Below are 26620 nucleotides of genomic sequence, written 5' to 3' on the forward strand. Positions count from 1 at the left end.
AGGATTGGGGCGATGATGGAGTCGAAGATTTTTAGCCAGACCCTCACTGGTGGCTTCAGATGGTAGAGTTTCCTTTGGATGGCATAGAAGGTTTTGCAGGCCTTGTCTTTCAGGGTCTCTATGGCTTGTTTGAAGCTCCCTGACCGGTGAATCTCTAGGCCCAGGTAGGTATATTTGTCCGTTCCTGTGAGGTCGCAGTTGTTGAGGACAAATGATGGGTGCTGGTCTGATCTTCTCTTTCTCCTCTGGAACACCATGGTGTTGGTTTTCTTTAGGTTGACCGGTAGAGCCCAGGTGGTGCTGAATTTCTCTAGGATTTTCAGGTTGTCCTGGAGGCCTTTCTCGGTTGGTGACAGCAGCAGCAGGTCATCTGCATACAGCAGGAATTTCACCTGAGCATCGTGGATGGTGAGACCTGGTGCTGAGGAGGATTCCAGGGCTGTAGCCAGCTCGTTGATGTAAATGTTGAAGAGCGTTGGACTTAGGCTGCAGCCTTGTCTGACCCCGCGGCTCTGCTGGAAATAAGCCGTTCTTCTGCCATTCACACTCACGCTGCAGCAGTTCTCAGTGTAGGAGCTTTTGATGACATCGTAGGTCTTTCCCCCTATTCCGCTCTCCAGCAGTTTCAGGAATAAGCCCGGGTGCCACACTGAATCAAAGGCCTTTTTAAAGTCCACAAAGCAGGCGTATATCTTCCCATTCTTTGTATTGTAGACGTGTCTCTGAATGAGGCTGTGCAGAGTGTAGATGTGGTTCGGTGGTTCGGCATGAACCCTGCTTGGCTCTTGCTGAGGACGTTGTGCTCGGTGAGGAAGGTGAGAATCCTCTTGTTCAGGATACTGTTGAACAGTTTTCCCAGGTTGCTGCTGACACATATGCCTCTGTAGTTGGCTGTGTCATACCTGTCCCCACTCTTGTGGATGGGTGTGATGAGGCCTTGGTTCCAGGTACAAGGGAAGTAGCCGGCACTCAGCACAATATTGAAGAGTTTGACCATTGCAGCCTGTATTTCTGGTGGGCTGTACTTCAGCATTTCCGGTAGGATTCCGTCCAGGCCACCGGCTTTTCTACATCTTATGGAGGAGAGTCTCTCGGCTACTTCCTGTAGTGTTATAGGTGTATCCACCGGGTTTTGGAAGTTTTTGATTTTTTCCTCCATTGCTTTTAGTTTCGCCATTATGTTTTCCTGTTCTTGGCTTAGTTCTTCCTTTGGAATGTCTTTATAGAGGTCTCTGAAGTATTGGAGCCAGAGGTTGCCATTTTGGATATGGGTGTTGTTTTTCTTGTCTTTGGTGCCCATGTGGGTCCATAGTTCCCAGATGGAGTTGTCTTGGAGGGCGTCTTGGAGTTGGTTAAGCTTGGTAGAGATGTAACTCTGCTTCTTCCTCCTGAGGAGGGTTTTGTACTGCCTTTGTATGGAGTCATAGGCTTCCCTCAGACCCAGGTGGTTGGGGTCTCTGTGTTTCTTGTTGGAGGCTGTTCTCAAGGTCTTTCGTACAGCTTTACATTCTGTCAAACCAGCCATTGACCTGTGTTTCTTTTGGTCTCTTGTAGTCGACTTTTTTAAGGTCGGACAGTCTGGCCATTGCGTAGAATATGTTACTGAGGTCCTTTGCGGCTTGGCTCACTCCCTCTGGGTTTGGCTTGTACTCAAGGTTGTAGAAGTGGTGGAGCATCCGCTGTATTTCAGGTCTGCTGGAAGCTTCTTTGTACTTTAGTGCCGACATTTTGGACCATTTATAGGATGGAGGCCGGGTGAAGAGGCCGCTCTGCTGTGGCTTCTGAGTGGATGGTTTCTCTGTAGATTTCATGTACAGAAGAAGTTGGCTGTGGTCTGACAGGTGCGTTTGTGGGGTGACTATGAGGGCGCTGACATCTGCCAGGTTCAGATCTGTGATGGCGTAATCTACTACACTCCTCCCTACATGGGAGTTTAGTGTATACCTTCCTAAGGAGTCACCCTTGCTTTGTCCATTAAGGATATGAAGTCCTAAACTTCTACATACATTCAGGAGCTTTCTGCCACTTTTGTTGACTGTGCTGTCATAGCTGTTTCTCTCTGTGTACAGGGTCTTGGCCGTCATTCTCTGCTCCAAGTATGTAGATGTTTCCATCCGTGGTCAGGAAGTCTCTCTCTCTCCCTGTTCTTGCATTGAGGTCTCCAAAGATGAGAACTTTGCCCAGGGCCTGATAATGGGCGGCTTCTCTTTGTAAGATCTCGAAGCAGTCTGGATTGAAGTAGGGGGACTCTGGCGGTGGTATATAGGTGGCACAGAGGTGGACATCAGACTGGCAGGTGAGGATGGAGCTGCTGATTCTGAACCATATGTGGCTGCCTCCTTTCTTCACCGGTTTGATGTACTGGTGGAGCTCCTCTTTATACCAGATCAATACTCCTCCTGAGCCCCGGCCCTGTTTGGTGTTTTTATTTTTCTGGGCATGGACCGAGAATTCCTTGTATCCAATAGGCACCAGGGATTCGTTTTCGGCTCTGGTCCATGTTTCCAGGAGGATCTGAATTTCTATATTTTTTAGTCTTTGTATAAAATCAGGGTCCTTTGTTTTAGATCCAAAGGTTGAGGCGTTGAGACCCTGAATATTCCAGCTGCTGATTGTAAGTGAAGACATTCTTCTGTGTATTTTGTGTGTATATACCTTGTAATGAGTATGGCTGTGTGGGACAAACTGGATTTCTGACTGTTTTGTAGAAGTGCCTGGTTCCATCCAGTCACATATATACATACATACATACATACATACATACATACATACATACATACATACATACATACATATATACATATATACATACATATATATATATATATATATACCAAAATACTCACCTCTCCTCCTCGTTCCCCTGCTGATCCCGGCTCTGCTCCGGTCTCAGCAGCTGCACTGTCATCTGCCTGGCACACACAGCATGGTGCACGATGACGTGACGTCATTGTGCATCGGCTCTGTCATAGACAGAGGGAAATGATGGGGAGGGAGCCTCTCCTCCATTATTGGTTTCAACTGTATTGTCTGTATCGTCTATGATGCCGATACAGTTGAATGCAGCACATTCTGGGGGGGAGCAGCAGAAGGTTCACCTTCAAGCAGGACAAAGACCCTAAACATACTGTCAGAGCTACAATAGATGGTTTAGATCAAATCATATTCATGTGTGTGAAGGGCCCAGTCACAGTCCAGACCTAAATACCATTGAAAATCTGGCAAGATGAGAAAATTGCTGTTCACAGATGCTCTCCATCCAATCTTGCTGAGCTAGAGTTAGTTTGCAAAGACGGGACAAACATTTAAGCCTCAAGATGTGAAAAGCTGGTAGACACATACCCCAAAAGACAAGCATCTGTAATTGCAGCAAAAGGTGGTCCTACAAAGTATTGACTCTGGGGCTGAATATAAATGTACGTCACAATTTTCAGATTTATATTTTTAAAATATTAAAAAAAACTGCTATCATTTCCTTTACACTTCACAAATACTTGCTACTTTGTGTTGGCATAGCACATAAAGTTCAGATAGAAAACAAATCTACCGTATATATTCGAGTATAAGCCGAGATTTTCAGGCCATTTTTTGGGGCCGAAAGTCCCCCTCTCTGCTTATACTCGAGTCATACCCAGGGGTCAGCAGGGAAGGGGGACCGGGGGTTGTCTTATACTCACCTGCTCCCGGTGCAGTCCCTGCAGGTCCCTGGCTCCCCGGCGCCCCCAGCTTTTTCCTGTACTGAGCGGTCACATGGTACCCCATAGGGGTGGAGCCGCATATTCATTATTAGAATGAGCGGTAACGGTGACCACTCAGTACAGGGAGAAGCTGCGGCGCCGGGAAGCAGGGACTGCACCGCTCCAGGAGCATGTGGGAGGGGGAGCGCTGCGCGATATTCACCTGCTCCTTGTTCCGGCGCCGCTCCGTCTTCCGCAGTGACGCTCAGGTCACAGGGCGCGGTGACGTGGTTAGTGCGCGCCCTCTGCCTGAACGTCAGTGCAGAAGATGCTGAAGATGGAGCGGCGCCGGAACAAGGAGCAGGTGAATATTGAAAGTGCCGGGGGCCTGAGCGACGGAGAGGTGAGTATGTGTATGTGATTTTTTTTTTTTTTTTTTTTTAATCGCAGCAACAGCAAATGGGGCAAGTGTCTGTATGGAGCATCTTATGGGGCCATAACGTTTGTGCAGCACTATATGGGGCCATAATCAACATTTGTGCAGCACTATATGGGGCAAGTATCTGTATGGGGCCATAATCAACGTTTGTGCAGCATTATATGGGACAAGTGTCTGTATGGAGTATCTTATGGGGCCATAACGTTTGTGCAGCACTATATGGGGCAATATATCTTTATGGAGCATCTTATGGGGCCATAATTAACGTTTGTGCAGCATTATATGGGGTAAATGTCTGTATGGAGTATCTTATGGGGCCATACCGTTTGTGCAGCACTATATGGGGCAAATATATTTATGGAGCATCTTATGGGGCTATAATCAGCATTTGTGCAGCGCTATATTGGGCAAATGTGTCTATGGAGCATCTTATGGGGCCAATATTAACCTTTATGCAGGATTATATAGGGCATATTTTAATATGGAGCATCTTATGGGGCCATCATAAACTTTATGAAGCATTATATGGGGCTCCTGATTCAATATGGATATTCAAGTCACTTAACCTACTTATGTCTCAATTAATTTTATTTTTATTGGTATCTATTTTTACTTTTGACATTTACCAGTAGCTGCTGCATTTCCCACCCTAGGCTTATACTCGAGTCATTAAGTTTTCCCAGTTTTTTGTGGCAAAATTAGGGGGGTCCGCTTATACTCGAGTATATACGGTAAGTTTGTGGGTGTAACTTGAAAAAAAATGTGGAAATGTTCATAGGGTATGCATACTTTTTCAAGACACTGTATATTCATTTGCTGGTAGAAGTTGATGTGAAACCAGCTACTGACTCCAAGTATGTTCAGACAACACAGCTATCACCTTTAGTTCGGCTAGAGAAAACTTGCCAGTTTGATGTAAAATATAACTCCTGATTAATGTTACCATTGAAAAACCATATGACGTTTCATTATTTTATTAGGAAAAATCCCGTGAGGAATTGAAAGTTAAGCTGAAGACCCAGACCGGCTCGGCAGCTAAAGAGGTTCAGGAGCTTAAGACTCATCTGACTGAAAAGGAGGAGGTAAGACCTTTAGTCTCTCTTCAGTATGTTGCTGAAAGCAAACAAGTATTTTAACCCCTTTATGACCACAGATGCCCCTTTTAACGGCGCTAGTTAAGGGCACTTATTCCACAGTTCCACTTCCCCCCTCCCCACACATTGTCGGAAAATCTCCCAGGTCTCAGTTACCAGCTACTAGCTGAGACCCTTGAGAACGTGATCATGGCCGGTTTTTACGGTCCCTGTCAAATGATCACCGTTATTCACCGAATAACAGCGATCACATATTAAAAAAAAAAAATGTGGCCGCCCGCTGAGATCTGCTTGCCGGTACCCAGCAACAATAGGGAATTTTCGTATTGGTTCCTTTTGATCACTGGATCACTGTGATAGACCCCATTACATGGGGTTAGGGTTGGAGTTAAAATTGTGCTTGCTGCTCGGGTATACACGGAGTATCGTGGATCCACACATGTTTTTTTTTTTGACTCGACAATGTCACTTGGACACCCACGATACTCGCTGCATACCCAAGCATCCAATGCAAACTGCAGTAGCGAGCAATTGCGCTCAACACTAGTGATGACATACTCAATTTGACACGTAATGTTATCAAATTTTGTGTCATACCTCTGGGTTGAAAATGATCCCTATATGCCTGGATAAAATCTTTTAGGGGTGGGGTTTCCAAAATGGTGTCATTTGTGGGCGGTTTCCACTGTTTAGGCACATCAGGGGCTCTCCAAATGCGACATGGCGTCTGCTCTCGATTTCAGCCAATTTTACGTTCAAAAAGTCAAATGGTGCGGCTTCCCTTCCGAGCCATGCTGTGCTCTCAAACAGTAGATTTCCCCCCACATATAGGGCATCGGCGTACTCAGGAGAAATTGTACAACACATTTTGTGGTCCATTTTCTCCTGTTACCCTTTGAAAGTAAAAAATGGTTTAGGCTAAATTAATTATTTTGTGAAACTAAGTTAAAGGGAACCTGTCACCAGGTTTGGCAGATACGAGTTACAGCCACCGCCTTTCAGGGTGGATATACAGCATTCTATAATGCTGTAGATAAGCCCCTAACCCAACCTGAAAGAGAAGAAAAATAACTTTTATTATACTCACCTGGCGGTCTGGTCCAAGGTGTGTCGCTCTTCTTGATCCGGCGCCTCCCATCTTAAGATCACTGTTCACCTTCTTGGTTTGTCATCCACACAGTCTGCTCGGCATTGCGCTCCTGCGCAGGTGTACTTCTGTGCCTTGTTGAGGGCAGAGCAAGGTCCCGCAGTGCGCAGGCGCTGGGCCTCTCTGACCTTTCCCAGTGCCTGCACACTGCAGTACTTTGCTCTGCCCTCAACAGGGCAAATAAGTACGCCTGCACGATGCCGATCAAACTGTGTGGATGACATAGGGATTAGTGATGAGCGAGTATACTTGTTGCTTGGGTTTTCCCGAGCACACTCGGGTGATCTCAGAGTATTTGTTAGGCTACGTTCACATTTGCGTTGTGCGCCGCAGCGTCGGCGCCGCAACGCACAACGCAAACAAAAACGCAGCAAAACGCATGCACAACGCTGCGTTTTGCGCCGCATGCGTCCTTTTTTTCATTGATTTTGGACGCAGCAAAAATGCAACTTGCTGCGTCCTCTGCGCCCGGACGTGGGCGCCGCAGGGACGCATGCGGCGCAAAACGCAAGTGCGACGCATGTCCATGCGCCCCCATGTTAAATATAGGGGCGCATGACGCATGCGGCGACGCTGCGGCGTCGACCGCATATGTGAACGTAGCCTTAGTGTTCGGAGATTTAGTTTTCGTCGCCTCAGCTGAATGATTTACAGCTTCTAGACAGGCTGAATACATGTGGGAATTCCCTAACAAACAGGCATTCCTCACATGTACTCAGCCTGTCTAGCAGCCGTAAATCATGCAGCTGCGTCAACGAAAACTAAATCTCCGAGCACTAACAAATATTCGGAGACCACCCGAGCGTGCTCGGGAAAACCCGAGCAACGAATATACTCGCTCATCACTAGTAGGGACACATCATCTACACGAACCAAGAAGGAGGACAGCGATCATAAGATGGGAGGCGCTGGACCAAGAAGAGCTACACCCCTCGGGCCATACCGCCCCGTAGGTGAGTATAATAAAAGTTATTTTTCAGTTCTTCAGGTCGGGTTGAGGGCAGATATACAGCATTATAGAATGCTGTATATCAGCCCTAAAAGGTGATGGCCGTATCTCATATCGACCAAACCTGGTGACAGGTTCCCTTTAAATGTTCATTTTTTTCCTTCCACATTGCTTCAGTTCCTGTGAAGCACCTGAAGGTTTAATAAACTTCTTGAATGTGGTTTTGAGGACCCTGAGGGGTGCAGATTTTAGAATGGTGTCAATTTTGGATATTTTCTGTGATATAGGCCCCTCAAAGTCACTTCAAAATGTGAGATGGCCCCTAAAAATGTTTTTTTAAATTTTGTTGGAAACATGAGACCTTGCTGATCAGCTTTTAACCCTTATAACTTCCTAACAAAAAAAACTATGTTTCAAAAATTGTGCTGATGTAAAGTAGACATGTGGGAAATGTTACTTATTAACTATTTTGTGTGACACCACTCTCTGGTTTAAGAGCATAAAAACTAAAAGTTTGAAAATTGCAAAAATTTCCACATTTTTGCCACATTTCTGTTTTTTTACTCAAACACAAGTCCCATGGCAGAAATTTTACCACTAACAATGAAGTACAATATGTCAGGAAAAAACAGTCTCAGAATCAGTGGGATCTTTTGAAGCGTTCCAGAGTTATAACTACATAGTGACAGTGGTCAGAATTGTAAAATTTGGCTTGGTCATTAAGGTCAAAATTGGCTCAGCTACTAAGGGGTTAATCAAGGCTGTGTATCTGCGGAGGTTCAGTTTATTTTAGATTGTTCTTCTCTAAAGCTTTGCATTTATATAACACTTGAAAAGTTGCAGTCTGTGCGTGGTATATAGGAAGGAATATGCTTCTTGCCTCCGCTAATACTTCAAGATTATGGGGTTTAAAAAAAGTCTTAATTTGCTTAACCCCTTAAGGAACAGTCTTATTTTGGGCCCCAAGGATCAAGCGATTTTTCCATTCTTCCATCCCAGGTGCCATTAATATGTAGCAGTATGATAACTTGTCCTTTGTATGATCAGTGGTATTTTCCAGTGGCAACATTTTGGGGTAACATAATTTATTGATTAGCATTTCTTTCTTTCTTTTTTTATTTTTTTTTTCTGAATTCAATTAAATAGTAATTTGGTCATATTTTCTGTATTTGCCCTTTCCCATCATGATTACTGTGTAGGAATAGTAATAATGTGCTACTGGAAAGTATAAGGCTATGTGCACACGTAGGAAAAGAGGTGCAGAATTTTCTGCACAAAATCCGCATCTCCAGGAAGAAGCCGCAGCCGCGGATTTGCCACGGTTTTTATGCGGATTTTGTGCTTTTTTTTTTGCTCAATTGATGCGGTTTTTGTGCGTATTTTCTGCGGATTTTTAACATGGAGGAGAGCAGAAACGCTGCAGATCCGCACAAAATAAGTGACATGCACTTCTTTGAAATCCGCAGCAATTCCGCACTGATTTTTCCCCACCATCTGCACAGCTTTTTTTTTCTCCCCATTGACTAACATTGTACTGTACATCACAGTGCGGTTCTGCAGCGTTTCTGCGTGGAAAAATCCGCTGTGGATCCGCAGCAAATCCGCATTGTGTGCACATAGCCTTAATGTGATGCCTAATACAATATGTGAATTTGTTTTCATACTCTTGCACAATAAAATGTCTTATAGAGGAAGGTTAGTTTTTTGGGTGTCAATTCGTTAGCCAAATGGCTACACTGACATATGTATATACATTTTTAAGGTGGCTTATTTGGCCTAAAGCAATGTTTATTAGCTCTATATTAATGTTTTATAACCTATTTTTAGGAGTCCACCAAGCTGAAGAGTGAAATACAGGCTATTAATGAAAAGCTGCAGCGCTCCATACAAGAAAAGGAAAAACTTCAACAAGGACTTCAGACACAGATGAAAAAGATCCAGTCATCTTCTGAGGAAGATAAGAAAAAACACCAAAAGGATATACAAGCCCTCAGTGGACAGTTAAAGGAGAAGGTATTTGCAACTTACTTCTGCCTCCTTTTATTTATCATATGATATGCTTCTTATCCTCTCCATAGCATTGTGTTATAAGAGCTTATCTGAAAAAGCAGAATATTATTACCTTATAGTACATCTATAAATGTTAGGATATTTGCACCTACAACTGCATAATGCTGAGGATCTTTCATTTGGGAATATTACAAGAAATAACTTGTTACATGTAGTCCATCAGCAGGGTTTTTGATGTGTAATCCGAGAGTAGCATAATGTAGGGTCAAAATAAAAATATATATATAATATATATGTGTGTGTGTGTATATATATATATATATATATATATATATATATATATATATATATATATATATATATATATATATATATATATATATATATATAGTGTGTGTGTAAATAAATTAAAAAATATATATATTATGTATATGTATATACACATACATATATATAGATAGGTAGCTTTATTGGCAGGACCAAATAAACATTAGTTTTGCTGAAGCACGTGTACAGTAGGTAATAGGGAGTAGGGACTGTGGGGATAATGGGTGTGGACTGTGCGAACGATGGATGGGGCACAAGGTGGGGGCTAAGGAAGTCCATGGCATATCATGGTTGTCTTTCTCGCAGCTTATGGCACGCGCTTACATGCTGCGCTGCTATCTCCACCGCGCTCTCTTCTTCCCCCAGCAGAATGTTTTTTCTTCCTCCTTCATGGAGCTGAAATCTGGGAAGAGGTCGGATAGCCTCCTGAAGTGAGTGTCCCTCACTGCTGAGTATTTGGTGCAGTGTAGCAGGAAGTGGGTCTCATCCTACAGGTCACAGTGTAGGCACGGTCTGTCTTGCCTGGGCTTGTAGCTCTGTCTGTGCCGGCCGGCCTCGATGGCCAGGTTGTGGGCACTGAGTCTATACCAGCTCACAATCTGGCAGTCTCTGGGGTCTGGGAGTTTCTTCAGATATGGAGCCAGTCTGTAGCCTCTCTGTAGAATCTGGTACATGGTCAGTTTCTGAGAGCTGCTGATCTCGTTCCTCCAGTCACTGACGTACCTCTCCTGTCCCTCGTCTACCATCCTGATTCTGGCTTTTGTCAGGATGCTTTGGTTGACGGTTCGGTCAGGTAGGGTTTGGGTGAGCTGTCCCGGGGGTCCTGGTTTGTGGGGACCACCTATATGTAGCATGGCTTTATGGTGATGGGAGCTTGGGTTGCTACTCTGTAGGTGACCCCTGAAGGACAGCACCCTTTTCAGGACTGCTAGGTGCAGTGGGAATCTGCCCAGCTCAGCCCGACAGGCACTGTTGGTTGTGCTCCGATGGACCTGGAGAAGGTGTTAACAGAATTCCAGGTGGAATATTTATGTTGGACTGGAATCCCACGGTGACCATTCTGGGTATGTGTGAGGGCCCCAGACTTCACTGGCGTACAGGAGGATTGCTGTGATTATAGCATCAAAGATTTTTAAACAGACACAGACCAGATTCTAAAAAAATATATATATATTTATATATATATATATATATATATATATATATATATATACTAGCTGTACTACCCGGCTTCGCCCGGGTTAATGACTGCTGTTAGCAAAATAGAATGTGTTAACAAAAATTTATTCTGCACACAAAAACCACAAAACAAATAGATAGAAATGTAATTATTAAAAGGCAAAAACTAAGCAAATAGAAGCATTTCACAACATATATTAGCTTTGTTATACTGAGAATGTCTTTGTTGCCTATATTAACCAATCAGAGCTCAGGTTAATTAACTGTAGCAAAATAGAAGCTGAGCTGTGATTGGTTGCTATTGGCAGCCTGATAAATCCCCAGCCAACAGGAAGCCCTCCCCCCTGGCAGTATATATTAGCTCACACATACACATAATAGACAGGTCATGTGACTGACAGCTGCCGTATTTCCTATATGGTACATTTGTTGCTCTTGTAGTTTGCTTATTAATCAGATTTTTATTTTTGAAGGATAATACCAGACTTGTGTGTGTTTTAGGGCGAGTTTCATGTGTCAAGTTGTGTGTGTTGAGTTGCGTGTGGCGACATGCATGTAGCGACTTTTGTGAGATGAGTTTTGTGTGGCGACATGCGTGTAGCAACATTTTGTGTGTTGAGTTGCATGTGACAGGTTAGTGTAGCAAGTTGTGTGCAGCAAGATTTGTGCATGGCGAGTTTTGCGCATGGCGAGTTTTATGTGTGGTGCATTTTGAGTATGTGCAAGTTTTGTGTGAGGCAACTTTTGCATGTGGTGCAACTTTTGTACATGTGGCAATTTTTCTGTGTGTGCAAGTTTTGCATGAGGTGAGTTTTCCATGAGGTGAGTTTTGCACGTGTGGCGAGTTTTGCGTGAGCCTAGTTTTGCATATGGCGAGTTTTGCATGTAGCGAGTTTTGAATGTAGCGAGTTTTGAGTGGTGACTTTTGTGTTTCGACTTTTATGTGGCGAGGTTGGTGTGTGTGTGTGGTGAAATGTGTGCTGAGGGTGGTATATGTGTTCAAGCACGTGGTAGTGTGTGGCGCATTTTGTGTTTGTGTTCATATCCCCGTGTGTGGTGAGTATCCCATGTCGGGGCCCCACCTTAGCAACTGTACGGTATATACTCTTTGTCGCCATCGCTCTCATTCTTTAAGTCCTCATTGTTCACATCTGGCAGCTGTCAATTTTCCTCCAACACTTTTCCCTTCACTTTTTCCCCATTATGTAGATAGGAGCAAAATTGTTTGGTGAATTGGAACGCGCGGGGTTAAAATTTCACCTCACAACATAGCCTATGACGCTCTCGGGGTCCAGACGTGTGACTGTGCAAAATTTTGTGGCTGTAGCTGCGACGGTACAGATGCCAATCCCGGACATACACACATACATACATACACACATTCAGCTTTATATATTAGATATACCTGTATGTAATCTCCTGTATATAGTATATACCTGTGTGTCATCTCACCTATATATAGTATATATCTGTGTGTCATCTCCTGTATATAGTATATACCTGTATGTCATCTCCTCCTATACATAGCATATACCTGTGTCATCTCCTCCTGTATATACTATATACCTGTAGGTAATCTGCTCCTGTATATAGTATATACCTGTGTGTCATCTCCTCCTGTATATAGTATATACCTGTATGTCATCTCCTCCTGTATGTAGTATGTACCTGTATGTCATCTCCTCCTCTATATAGTATATACCTGTGTGTCATCTCTCCTGTATATAGTATATATCTGTGTGTCATCTCCTCCTGTATATAGTATATACCTGTGTGTCATCTCCCCTGTAAATAGTATATACCTGTGTGTCATCTCCTGTATATAGTATATAGCTGTATGTCATCTCCTCCTGTATTAGCCCTCGTTCACACGTTATTTGGTCAGTATTTTTACCTCAGTATTTGTAAGCTAAAATGGCAGCCTGATAAATCCCCAGCCAACAGTAAGCCCACCCCCTGGCAGTATATATTAGCTCACACATACACATAATAGACTGGTCATGTGACTGACAGCTGCCGGATTCCTATATGGTACATTTGTTGCTCTTGTAGTTTGTCTGCTTATTAATCAGATTTTTATTTTTGAAGGATACCAGACTTGTGTGTGTTTTAGGGCGAGTTTCGTGTGTCAAGTTGTGTGTGTTGAGTTGCGTGTGGCGACATGCATGTAGGGACTTTTGTGAGATGAGTTTTGTGTGCCGACATGCGTGTAGCAACTTTTTGTGTGTCGAGTTGCATGTGACAGGTTAGTGTAGCAAGTTGTGTGCAGCAAGTTTTGCGCATGGCGAGTTTTGCGCGTGGCGAGTTTTATGTGTGGTGCCTTTTGAGTATGTGCAAGTTTTGTGTGAGGCAACTTTTGCATGTGTTGCAACTTTTGTGCATGTGGCAATTTTTCTGCGTGTGGCAATTTTTCTGCGTGTGCAAGTTTTGCGTGTGGCGAGTTTTGCACGTGTGGCGAGTTTTGCATGTGGAGAGTTTTGCGCGTGGCGAGTTTTGAGCGGCGACTTTTGTGTTTCTACTTTTATGTGGCGAGGTTGGTGTATGTGTGGTGAAATGTGCACTGAGGGTGGTATATGTGTTCGAGCACGTGGTAGTGTGTGGCGCATTTTGTGTGTGTGTTCATATCCCCGTGGTGGTGTGATTATCCCATGTTGGGGCCCCACCTTAGCAACTGTACAGTATATACTCTTTGGTGCCATCGCTGTCATTCTTTAAGTCCCCCTTGTTCACATCTGGCAGCTGTTAATTTGCCTCCAACACTTTTCCTTTCATTTTTTCCCCATTATGTAGATAGGGGCAAAATTGTTTGGTGAATTGGAAAGCGCGGGGTTAAAATTTCACCTCACAATATAGCTTTGACGCTCTCAGGGTCCAGACGTGTGACTGTGCAAAATTTTGTGCCTGTAGCTGCGACGCCTCCAACACTTTTCCTTTCACTTTTTCCCCATTATGTAGATAGGGGCAAAATTGTTTGGTGAATTGGAAAGCGCGGGGTTAAAATTTCACCTCACAACATAGCCTATGACGCTCTCGGGGTCCAGACGTGTGACTGTGCAAAATTTTGTGGCTGTAGCTGCTACGGTTCAGATGCCAATCCCGGACATACATACATACATACATACATACACACACACACACATTCAGCTTTATATATTAGATATATATATATATATATATATATATATATATATATATATATATATAATATATTATCAGCATCTTATAGTTCGAATGTAGCTTCCGGAGGAGGAGAGGTGGTGGAGCGTGGTCACAGGAGTGAGCTGGGCGGAGGGGGTGTCCACGAAGTGTGAGGCAGGAGCTGAATCTGGTGTTGGCGCACGCACAGATTTAGATCTCGGCTCACTGACAAGACGAGATCTCAATCTGCGCATGCGTGTCTACTGGCGCCATTTTCCTGAAGTCCATTGCTATTCCTCCACCCCTTCTTCCAACTCGACCAGCAGCATCTCCTCACTGCTACCACTGCCAGCTTACTGCAGCACGTCCTGCCTCCTGTGACGCCGCTCCACTACCGCCCCAGTAAGCTAAATTCGGACTATAAGATGGTCTCCCATTTTCACACTTAAAATTCTTTTTTTTCCGATTTTCCTCTTTTAAACTTGAGGTGTGGCATATGATTCAGATGTAGCTTACCGGGTTGAGGAGGGGGCAGCTGCTGTGGTGCAAGATCCCAGGAGCCAGGGTCACTGCTGCAGGAATTAAGCAGCAGGAGTGGGGCAAAGCTCCAACGCTTGCGCAGAAATAATCTCGGCTCCCATAACTCAATGTGAGCATACGCCACCATCAGCAGCCATTTTCCTGTAGTCCACCACAGTAAAAACGATGAGAAGTGCAGGGATGACATTGTGTGAAAGCCCAGGGCATACCTCAGCCTCACATCTCCGAACATCCTCTCCTCCCAGCCTGGGGCCCTCAGCATCACGCCACCCCTGCAGCTGCCAGCTTCCTGCAGCAGCGACCCTGCCTTCTGGGACCTTGCTTCACCGCAGCTAACTCCCTCCCCACGATCCACACCCCTGGAAGTGGACTACAAGACGCATCACAATTTTATTATAAACATTTTTTACCTATATTTGTCCCCAAAATTTGGGGTGAGTCTTATAGTCCTCAAAATACGGTATGCTCTATGTATGTGCATGTATATGTAAGTATATGTTATATAAATATATAAATGGAATAATTCCCCACCACCACCACCATTAAAATTAATTAAGTAAAGAAATCAACATACACTCACCGGCCACTTTATTAGGTACACCTGTCCAACTTCTTGTTAACACTTAATTTCTAATCAGCCAATCACATGGCGGCAACTCAGTGCATTTAGGCATGTAGACATGGTCAAGACAATCTCCTGCAGTTCAAACCGAGCATCAGTATGGGGAAGAAAGGTGATTTGAGTGCCTTTGAACGTGGCATGGTTGTTGGTGCCAGAAGGGCTGGTCTGAGTATTTCAGAAACTGCTGATCTACTGGGATTTTCACGCACAACCATCTCTAGGGTTTACAGAGAATGGTCCGAAAAAGAAAAAAAATCCAGTGAGCGGCAGTTCTGTGGGCGGAAATGCCTTGTTGATGCCAGAGGTCAGAGGAGAATGGGCAGACTGGTTCGAGCTGATAGAAAGGCAACAGTGACTCAAATCGCCACCCGTTACAACCAAGGTAGGCCTAAGAGCATCTCTGAACGCACAGTGCGTCGAACTTTGAGGCAGATGGGCTACAGCAGCAGAAGACCACACCGGGTACCACTCCTTTCAGCTAAGAACAGGAAACTGAGGCTACAATTTGTACAAGCTCATCGAAATTGGACAGTAGAAGATTGGAAAAACGTTGCTTGGTCTGATGAGTCTTGATTTCTGCTGCGACATTCGGATGGTAGGGTCAGAATTTGGCGTAAACAACATGAAAGCATGGATCCATCCTGCCTTGTATGGAGCATCTTTGGGATGTGCAGCCGACAAATCTGCGGCAACTGTGTGATGCCATCATGTCAATATGGACCAAAATCTCTGAGGAATGCTTCCAGCACCTTGTTGAATCTATGCCACGAAGAATTGAGGCAGTTCTGAAGGCAAAAGGGGGTCCAACCCGTTACTAGCATGGTGTACCTAATAAAGTGGCCGGTGAGTGTATATTCTCTCGCGAAAAAAGTCCAAAATATCAAAATAGAAAATTATTGAAACCATACATTAAACACAAAAATAAAAAATAAATTGAAGCCTAGAATTGCTGCTTTTAGTTCGTCGCACTTCCTCCAAAAATAAATGTACTCCTAGATTGTATCAAACCAAATGTCAGCTCAGTGCACACAAAACCCTCCTCCATGGACGGAAGAATAAAATCTTGCGGGTCTTTGGTCATTTTTGCTATACAATGAACCTCATAAAAAAAAAAAACCCTCAAACAATTGCGGAATTGCATTTTTCTACTTGCAATTTTACTGTTCTTCCTGTTTTCCGGTACATTATATGGTAAAGTGAGTGGTGTCATTCAAAACTGCAACTTGTTCTGCTAAAATAAGCTTAAAATGCAAAAGTTATGGCTCTTGGAAAAAGCTAAGTAAGAGCTGAAAGTCCAAAAACGAAAGGTGGTAAACTGAAACGTTTGGTACCTTTGTAGAATTTTAATGGCTTTGTTTCCATCCGAATCAGGGCTTCCATTTCTAATGGAAGCCACAATCTTATCATTATCTGTAATCTTATCATGGCGCCTTCTGGACCTCATAGGTCCAGGTTGCTTTGATGAATACCATGACCTAGTCATTTACTAGAACAGTGATCATCCTAAAACGTCAGTTATTTTTATTTGTAAAAAGGTACAATTAAGGCTACTTTCACATTAGCGTCGTGCACTGCACGTCGCAATGCGACGTTGCTGCGCACCCGACGCATACTGTGCAAGCGCCGCACAACGGGGGCAGCGGATGCTGTTTTTCAACGCATCCGCTGCCCCATTGTGAGGTGCGGGGGGGCGGAGTTCCGGCCGCACATGCGCGGTCGGAAAAGACGGGCACGACGCACCAAAAAACGTTACAAGCAACGTTTTTTGGTGGCGACGGTCTGACGCAACTGTCGCACAACGGTTGCGGCGTGTGGCAATGCGTCGCTAATGCAAGTCAATGGAGAAAAAACGCATCCTGCAAGCACTTTTGCAGGATGCGTTTTTTCTCCAAAACGACGCATAGCGACGTTTTTGTGGATTTTTCTGTATGTACTGTATTTGTGGGATCAGGGTGGGTATTAGTAAAAGAGGGTTCTTACTTTTTGACTCCATCACTCCCCATTTCATACCATTATTATTAACCCCTTAATCCCATATGACGTACTATCCCGTCAAGGTGACCTGGGACTTAATACCCAGTGACGGGATAGTACGTCATATGCGATCGGCCGCGCTCACGGGGGGAGCGCGGCCGGGTGTCAGCTGCCTATCGCATCTGACATCCGGCACTATGTGCCAGGAGCGGTCACGGACCGCCCCTGGCACATTAACCCCCGGCACACCGCGATCAAACATGATCGCGGTGTACCGGCGGTATAGGGAAGCATCGCGCAGGGAGGGGGCTCCCTGCGGGCTTCCCTGAGACGATCGGTACAAGGGAATGTACTCACCTTGTACCGAGCGTCTCCTCCCTGCAGGCCCCGGATCCAAAATGGCCGCGGGGCTGCATCCGGGTCCTGCAGGGAGAACTTCCGGGTCAGGAGCAGGCTGCAGCTGCAGCTCTGTAAGCCTGCAGCGATGAGTGAGATCGCCGATCTGATAGAGTGCTATGCAAACTATCAGATCGGCGATCTGTGATGTCCCCCCCTGGGACAAAATAAAAAAGTGAAAAAAAAAATTTCCACGTGTGTAAAAAAAAAAAATAAAAAATAAAAAAAAAATCCTAAATAAAGAAGAAAAAAAAAAAATATTATTCCCATAAATACATTTCTTTATCTAAAAAAAAAACAAAAAAAAAAAACAATAAAAGTACACATATTTAGTATTGCCGCGTCCGTAACAACCCAACCTATAAAACTGTCCCACTAGTTAACCCCTTCAGTGAACACCGTAAGAAAAAAAAAAAAAAACGAGCCAAAAAACAACGCTTTATTATTATACCGCCGAACAAAAAGTGAAATAACACGCGATCAAAAAGACAGATATAAATAACCATGGTACCGCTGAAAACGTCATCTTGTCCCGCAAAAAACGAGCCACCATATAGCATCATAACCAAGAAAATAAAAAAGTTATAGTCCTCAGAATAAAGCGATGCCAAAATAATTATTTTTTCTATAAAATGGCTTTTATCGTATAAAAGCGCCAAAACATAAAAAAATCGTATAAATGAGATATCGCTGTAATCGTACTGACCCGACGAATAAAACTGCTTTATCAATTTTACCAAACGTGGAACGGTATAAACGCCTCCCCCAAAAGAAATTCATGAATAGCTGGTTTTTGGTCATTCTGCCTCACAAAAATCGGAATAAAAAGTGATCAAAAACTGTCACATGTCCGAAAATGTTACATATAAAAACGTCAACTCGTCCCGCAAAAAACAAGACCTCACATGACTCTGTGGACCAAAATACGGAAAAATTATAGGTCTCAAAATGTGGAGACGCAAAAACTTTTTTGCTATAAAAAGCGTCTTTTAGTGTGTGACAGCTGCCAATCATAAAAATCCGATATAAAAAACGCTATAAAAGTAAATCAAACCCCCCTTCATCACCCCCTTAGTTAGGGAAAAATAATAAAATTAAAAAAATTTATTTCCATTTTCCCGTTAGGGCTAGGGTTAGGGTTAGGGCTAGGGTTAGGGCTGAAGTTAGGGATAGGGTTGGGGATAAAGTTAGGGTTGGGGCTAAAGTTAGGGTTAGGGTTGGGGCTAAAGTTAGGGATAGGGTTGGGGCTAAAGTTAGGGATAGGGTTGGGGCTAAAGTTAGGGATAGGGTTGGGGCTAAAGTTAGGGTTAGGGTTCGGATTACATTTACAGTTGGGATTAGGGTTGGGATTAGAATTAGGGGTGTGTCAGGGTTAGGGGTGTGGTTAGGGTTACAGTTGGGATTAGGGGTAGGGGTGTGTTTTGATTAGTTTCAGGTAGAATTGGGGAGTTTCCACTGTTCAGGCACATCAGGGGCTCTCCAAACGCGACATGGCGTCCGATCTCAATTCCAGACAATTCTGCGTTGAAAAAGTAAAACAGTGCTCCTTCCCTTCCGAGCTCTCCCGTGCGCCCAAACAGGGGTTTACCCTAACATATGGGGCATCAGCGTACTCAGGACAAATTGGACAACAACCTTTGGGGTCCAAGCTCTCTTGTTATCTCTGGGAAAATAAAAATTTGGGGGGCTAAAAATCATTTTTGTGGGAAAAAAAGGATTTTTTATTTTCACGGCACTGCGTTGTAAACTGTAGTGAAACACTTGGGGGTTCAAAGTTCTCACAACACATCTAGATAAGTTCCTTGGGAGGTCTAGTTTCCAATATGGGGTCACTTATGGGGGGTTTATACTGTTTGGGTACATCAGGGGCTCTGCAAATGCAACATGACGCCTGCAGACCAATCCATCTAAGTCTGCATTCCAAATGGCGCTCCTTCCCTTCCGAGCTCTGCCATGCGCCCAAACAGTGGTTCCCCCCCACATATGGGGTATCAGCGTACTCAGGACAAATTGGACAACAACTTTTGGGGTCCAATTTATCCTGTTACCCTTGTGACAATACAAAACTGGGGGCTAAAAAAATCATTTTTCTGAAAAAAAAAAAAAAGAATTTTTATTTTCACGGCTCTGCGTTATAAACTGTAGTGAAACACTTGGGGGTTCAAAGCTCTCACAACACATCAAGATAAGTTCCTTAGGGGGTCTACTTTCCAAAATGGTGTCACTTGTGGGGGGTTTTAATGTTTAGGCACATCAGGGGCTCTCCAAACGCGACATGGTGTCCCATCTCAATTCCAGTCAATTTTGCATTGAAAAGTCAAATGGCGCTCCTTCCCTTCCGAGCTCTGCTATGCGCCCAAACAGTGGTTTACCCCCACATATGGGGTATCGTTGTACTCAGGACAAATTGCACAACCACTTTTGTGGTCTAATTTCTTCTCTTACCCTTGGGAAAATGAAAAATTGGGGGCGAAAAGATCATTTTTGTGAAAAAATATGATTTTGTATTTTTACGGCTCTGCATTATAAACTTCTGTGAAGCACTTGTTGGGTCAAAGTGCTCACCACACATCTAGATAAGTTCCTTAAGGGGTCTACTTTCCAAAATGGTGTCACTTGTGGGGGGTTTCAATGTTTAGGCACATCAGGGACTCTCCAAACGCAACATGGCGTCCCATCTCAATTCCAGTCAATTTTGCATTGAAAAGTCAAATGGCGCTCCTTCCCTTCCGAGCTCTGCCATGCACCCAAACAATGGTTTACACCCACATATGGGGTATCAGCATACTCAGGACAAATTGCACAACAATTTTTGGGGTCCAATTTCTTCTCTTACCCTTGGGAAAATAAAAAATTGGGGGCGAAAAGATCATTTTTGTGAAAAAAAATGATTTTTTATTTTTACGGCTCTGCATTATAAACTTTTGTGAAGCACTTGGTGGGTCAAAGTGCTCACCACACATCTAGATAAGTTCCTTAAGGGGTCTACTTTCCAAAATGGTGTCACTTGTGGGGGGTTTCAATGTTTAGGCATATCAGGGGCTCTCCAAACGCAACATGGCGTCCCATCTCAATTCCAGTCAATTTCGCATTGAAAAGCCAAATGGCGCTCCTTCGCTTCCGAGCTCTGTCATGCGCCCAAACAGTGGTTTACCCCCACATATGGGGTATCGGCGTACTCAGGACAAATTGTACGACATCTTTTGGGGATCTATTTTCTCCTGTTACCCTTGGTAAAGTAAAACAAATTGGAGCTGAAGTAAATTTTGTGTGAAAAAAAGTTAAATGTTCATTTTTATTTAAACATTCCAAAAATTCCTGTGAAACACCTGAAGGGTTAATAAACTTCTTGACTGTGGTTTTGAGCACCTTGAGGGGTGCAGTTTTTAGAATGGTGTCACACTTGGGTATTTTCTATCATATAGACCCCTCAAAATGACTTCAAATGAGATGTGGTCCCTAAAAAAAAATGGTGGTGTAAAAATGAGAAATTGCTGGTCAACTTTTAACCCTTATAAGGCTACGTTCACATTTGCGTTGTGCGCCGCAGCGTCGGCGCCACAACGCAAACAAAAACGCAGCAAAACGCATGCACAACGCTGCGTTTTGCGCCGCATGCGTCCTTTTTTTCATTGATTTTGGACGCAGCAAAAATGCAACTTTCTGCGCCCGGACGCGGGCGCCGCAGAGACGCATGCGGCGCAAAACGCAAGTGCGACGCATGTCCATGCGCCCCCATGTTAAATATAGGGGCGCATGACGCATGCGGCGACGCTGCAGCGCCCGACGCTGCGGCGCACACCGCAAATGTGAACGTAGCCTAACTCCCTAACAAAAAAAAATTTTGGTTCCAAAATTGTGCTGATGTAAACTAGACATGTGGGAAATGTTACTTATTAATAAGTATTTTGCGTTACGTATCTCTGTGATTTAAGGGCATAAAAATTAAAAGTTGGAAAATTGTGAAATTTTCAAAATTTTTGCCAAATTTCCATTTTTTTCACAAATAAACACAAGTTATATCGAATACATTTTACCACTAACATGAAGTACAATATCTCACGAGAAAAAAATGTCAGAATCGCCAAGATCCGTTGAAGCGTTCCAGAGTTGTAACCTCATAAAGGGACAGTGGTCAGAATTGTAAAAATTGGCCCCGTCATTAACGTGCAAACCACCCTTGGGGGTAAAGGGGTTAATTGACTAAAGTTTCATAGTTTTAACTCAATGCTCTGGATTTTGTGTTTCAGGTGCAACAAGAGGAATTACTACAGCAGCAGGTTACAACATTAATTGGGGATCTGGCATCTGAAAAAGGAAAACTGTCTGATTTACAGAAATCCAGTGAAGGCCTCCAGGAAAAACTGGGGAATCTACAGTCAGATATGTACGGAAAAGAGTCTGAAGTTTCCGCCCTTCGACAAGATCTTAAAGTAAGTCTGAAGATGGTAAAAACAGTATCCTCTTGCACAGTATAGTATTCGACAGATTTGGATCTAATCCATTTAAAACATAGTCTACCTATGGGTAACCCATCAGACTAAAGAATAGATCAATTTAATTAAAACCAATCTTTATTGCAAAAAAAAAATTTAAAAAACATATCCTTAAAAATCAGAGAGTGCCTCGTATCTGAGACGCTACTGAATTCTGACTGATGGGTAACAACCACTGGCATAATAATAATGTGATGATCATAGAATAGGGTACTACATAGGTAAAGTCCAGTGACTCCCCATACAATGTATCACATGAGACCTATGTCATTTATAATCCTTTAACCATAGGTATATATGATGTCGTGTCAAATAATAAATACAAGTAAGATGGAATATAATTCCAGCATTATAGACTGACACATCAAATCTTATTTGGGGTATTTATAGGGGCATAACAAGTTATATAGCATTTAGTACAATGAGCGCATATAGATACTAATATCATCATCACCAACCTTAGTCCAAAGCAGGATGTTAATACATAAGAAAATAGATATAAATGAATTTAGATGGAGGTAGGGATACATACATATCCACAAGAATAAATAGATGTAAAGATATCTAGATGGTAAATGGTTATAGCCCGCATGTATGGGAAAAAGATAAGCCCAAAGAGTTATTCCTGTAACGAGGAAAAGAGCATAAATGATCGGTAATGGTCAGGAGAATGTAGCGTGGCGCCCCCACAGTCTGACGCGTGTTTCGCCTCTAGCTTCTTCCTGGGGCTGAAGCACTGCTATGTATAGCACAAGTCATTGGGGCGATCTCTACTTCTTCTCCTAAGTGGCCTATTAAATAAAGTGAAAAGTGAAAAAAATACATTTAAAAAAATATGAAAATAGGATTTTTGGTTGCTTACCGTAAAATCTGTTTCTTGGAGCCTTCATTGGGGGACACAGGAACCATGAGTGTATGTTGCTGCCAATAGGAGGCTGACACTATGCAAATAAAAAAGTTAGCTCCTCCTCTGCAGTGTACACCCCACCGACAGGAAGTAGAATATTCAGTTAGTGAGAAAGCAGTAGGAGAAGCAACATGTAAAAGAGAGAGAAAACTCAAACTGTAACAATATAGAACAATAAATAGAGCTGTTCAACTTGGGAGGGTGCTGTGTCCCTCAATGAAGGCTCCGAGCAACAGATTTTACGTTAAGCAACCAAAAATCCTGTTTTCTCTATCACTTCATTGGGGGACACAGGAACCATGGGACGTCCAAAAGCAGTCCCTGGGGAGGGAAAACAGAGTTCCATCAGGCCGGAGAACTGACCACTGCATGCCGCCTGCAAGATCCTTCTGCCTAGGCCGGCGTCAGTCGAAGCGTAGGTATGGACCTTGTAAAATTTGGCGAACATATGAATGGAAGACTAGGTTGCTGCTTTACAAAGCTGTAGGGCGGAAGCCCTGTGGTGCACCGCCCAAGAGGCGTCGACTGCCTGGGCAGAGTGAGCCCTAACCCCAGAGTGGGGCACTCTGTTCTTGACCTGGTAAGCCTCCAAAATTGCCGTTTTGATCCGGCGAGCAATAGTCGACTTGGAGGCCGGAAGGCCTTTTCGCATACCATCCGGAATGACGAATAAAGAATTCGTCTTCCGAAAGGAGGCCATTCTAGTCAGGTAGACTCTGACCGCTCTGACCAAGTCAAGCTTGTTCAACGAGCGCTCCAGAGGATGAGTCCGGAGCAGGGCAAAAGGAAGGCAGAACAGTGTCCTCATTGAGATGGAAAGTGGATACCACCTTATGGAGGAAGGAAAGTGGAGGCCGCAGGACCACCTTATCTTGGTGAATAACCAAGAAAGGTGGACGGCAAGAGAGGGCCGCCAACTCTGAATCGCGCCAGATGGAGGTGATAGCCACGAGAAAGGACCACCTTCCAGGTCAGAAGAGACAGGGAAACCTCTCTGAGAGGCTCAAAGGGAGGACCCCTCAGGACTTCCAGTACAAGATTGAGATCCACGGGTGCCCAATATGGAGGAGCTGCATGCGCTACTCCCTGAAGGAAAGTCTTGACCTGCGGTCGGGATGCTAATGTCCTCTGGAAAAGGATAGAAAGCGCTGACACTTGACCCTTCAGAGAATTAAGAGCAAGCCCCGCGTCCAGCACTGCCTGGAGAAAAGCCAAAATGGGAGGGACTGAGCAAACTGAGCAACCGAGAATTCGGGTGGCAGATCGGACCTTGAGACAGCAGATCGGGTCTGACTGGAAGCCTCCAGGGAGCGTCCGCGAAGAGGTTGACGAACCTCCGCGAACCAAGACCTTCTGGGCCAATCCGATGTGATCAGGATGACCGGTACCCCCTCCGCCTTGATCTTCTTCAATAGCTTGGGAAGAAGAGGAAGAGGGGCAACAGATAAGGATGCACGAACTGCGACCGGCCATGTCTCCTAAAAACGCTTCTGCGTTAGGGTCTTGGTCCTGCAGCCAGATCTCTGAGGATACGGGGTGGCAGTACACGCCGTACTCAGTCTATTTGTCGGAGTACAGTTGTGACTGTTCACACTGTATCCCTCCAAGGTATCTGAAAAGAAACTACGCACATTGAGGTAGATATGGGTCTAATGAAAAACCCGTGTCCACCTCCTACTGACACTAAGCTAAACTGAATATCCTACTTCCTGTCGGTGGGGTGTACAATGCAGAGGAGGAGCTAACTTTTTTATTTGCATAGCGTCAGCCTCCTAGTGGCAGCAGCATAGACCCATGGTTCCTGTGTCCCCCAATGAAGCGATAGAGAAAAAAAATTTAAAAACACAAGTTTAAATCACCTCCACTTTGCTCCATTGAAAATAATTTAAAAAAATGCACATTTGATATTGCTGCATTCGGAAATGTCCAGTCTATCAAAATATAAAGTAAATTAACCTGTAAACAACGTAACGAGAAAAAAAATCTAAACACTAGAATTACAGTTTATTGGCTGCTGCAACATTGCAAAAAGAGGCAATCAAAATATTGTATACTTACCCCAAAATGGTAACAAAAAAAGAGTCAGCTCAGGGCGCAAAAAATAATCCATCACCCAATTAAAATGCTGCGGGTCTCGAAAAATAGCAATAAATGCAAAAACTTCTTTTCATACATATTTCAGATTTTTTTTTCCGCCACTTATGGTAAATAAAAATAAAAAAGAAACTATACATGTTTGGTATCTGCGTACTTGTACGGACCTGGGGAATCAATTTGCCCGGTCAGTTTTAACATATATAATGAGCATGGGAAATAAAAAATGAAAAAATAAAAACAAAAACAATTGTGGAGTTGCCTTTTTTGCAATTTCGCATAATTCGGAATTTTTCCCGTTTTCCAGTACACTATATGGTAAAATCAGTGGTGTCATTCAAAAGTACAATTCGTGACACAAAAACCAAGTCCTCATACATCAATATTGATGGAAAAATAAAAAAGTTATGGGTGTTGGAAGAAGGAAAAAAACAAATATTAAAAAATGGAAAACCATGGTGTGAAGGGGTTAAAAGACCTTTAGAGGGCTTTTTAATTTGTAATACATTATTTTTATGTCTGAGTTTCCCTGTAACTTGGTCTGATATATTAGTCTCGTTTACAGGAGAAATTTAGCCACTTCCTGCAAAGCTTATTGGGTCTCTAAGAATCAGGCAGCTCCTGCTACCTGCTTACATTTAGTGATCACATGATCACTGGGTCTGGAGGAGGAAGCACTGTTGGTGCTTTTTAATCTGTATAGACAAACGCTAATTCAGCATTGTGTATATAAGTATGAAATTGTTCCACTGTCATCTCAAAAATGTTGTAAATGGATATGCTTTGTTCAATTCTATTACTTAAATGTTACACAAATATGGGTACTGCAACCTTGAATAAGTTGTTTCCTTTCACCACTTTTTAACCCACTGGCTCCTTTATGTATAAAGTAACAGATTGAGCTCTAGTTACTCTTCCCGGCACCAGCGTTTCCTCTCCACTGTTGTCCCACTCTGTTGATCGGGCTGCAGCGGTGAGGTCACGTTGGCAGTGCAGCAGCCAATCACTGAGCTCAGTGACTTAGTCCATGTAAATTCCACATCTGCTGAATTCAGCGCTTGGCTAGACCTCTATCAGCACGATATCTCCACTCCAGCCGATAATGGAGACTCTGGCAGCTCGGTCTGTTATTCTACACACTAGATGGTGGCCCGATTCTAACGCATCGGGTATTCTAGAATATGTATGCGTAGTGTATAGCACAGCCCACGCAGTACATTGCGCAGCCCACGCAGTACATTGCGCAGCCCACGCAGTACATTGTGCAGCCCACGCGAGACCGCTACGTCATCATCTCGCGAGATCGCAGCATGGGCCGGTTACCGGAGCGTCGCGAGCGGGAAAGGCCTGTTGTCGATCCGGGGGCCGACGGACGGTGAGTATATAACGATTTTTTATTTTTTTTTATTATTTTTAACATTAGATCGTTTTACTATTCATGCTGCATAGGCAGCATGAATAGTAAAAAGTTGGTCACACAGGGTTAATAGCAGCGGTAACGGAGTGCGTTACCCGCGGCATAACGCGGTCCGTTACCGCTGCCATTAACCATGTGTGAGCGCTGACTAGAGGGGAGTACGGAGCGGGCACTGACTGAAGGGAGGAAGGAGCGGCCATTTTTCCGCCGGACT

General features: G+C 43.9%; 1 protein-coding gene across 6 annotated transcripts in view; it reads left to right on the forward strand.

Annotated features, from left to right (window-relative positions):
• EEA1 (early endosome antigen 1) overlaps positions 1-26620 on the forward strand; it is a 206943-nt gene that overhangs the window by 161111 nt on the left and 19212 nt on the right. For all 6 annotated transcript variants that reach the window (XM_077265415.1, XM_077265418.1, XM_077265414.1 and 3 more), the window contains 3 exons: positions 5097-5198; positions 9134-9319; positions 21743-21925. In XM_077265415.1, coding sequence (XP_077121530.1) covers positions 5097-5198; positions 9134-9319; positions 21743-21925 — 471 coding nt within the window. The remainder of the gene's footprint in view (positions 1-5096; positions 5199-9133; positions 9320-21742; positions 21926-26620) is intronic.

The sequence above is a fragment of the Ranitomeya variabilis genome, chromosome 5 (genome assembly GCF_051348905.1).
Source record: "Ranitomeya variabilis isolate aRanVar5 chromosome 5, aRanVar5.hap1, whole genome shotgun sequence".
NCBI classification, from domain to species: Eukaryota; Metazoa; Chordata; class Amphibia; order Anura; family Dendrobatidae; genus Ranitomeya; species Ranitomeya variabilis.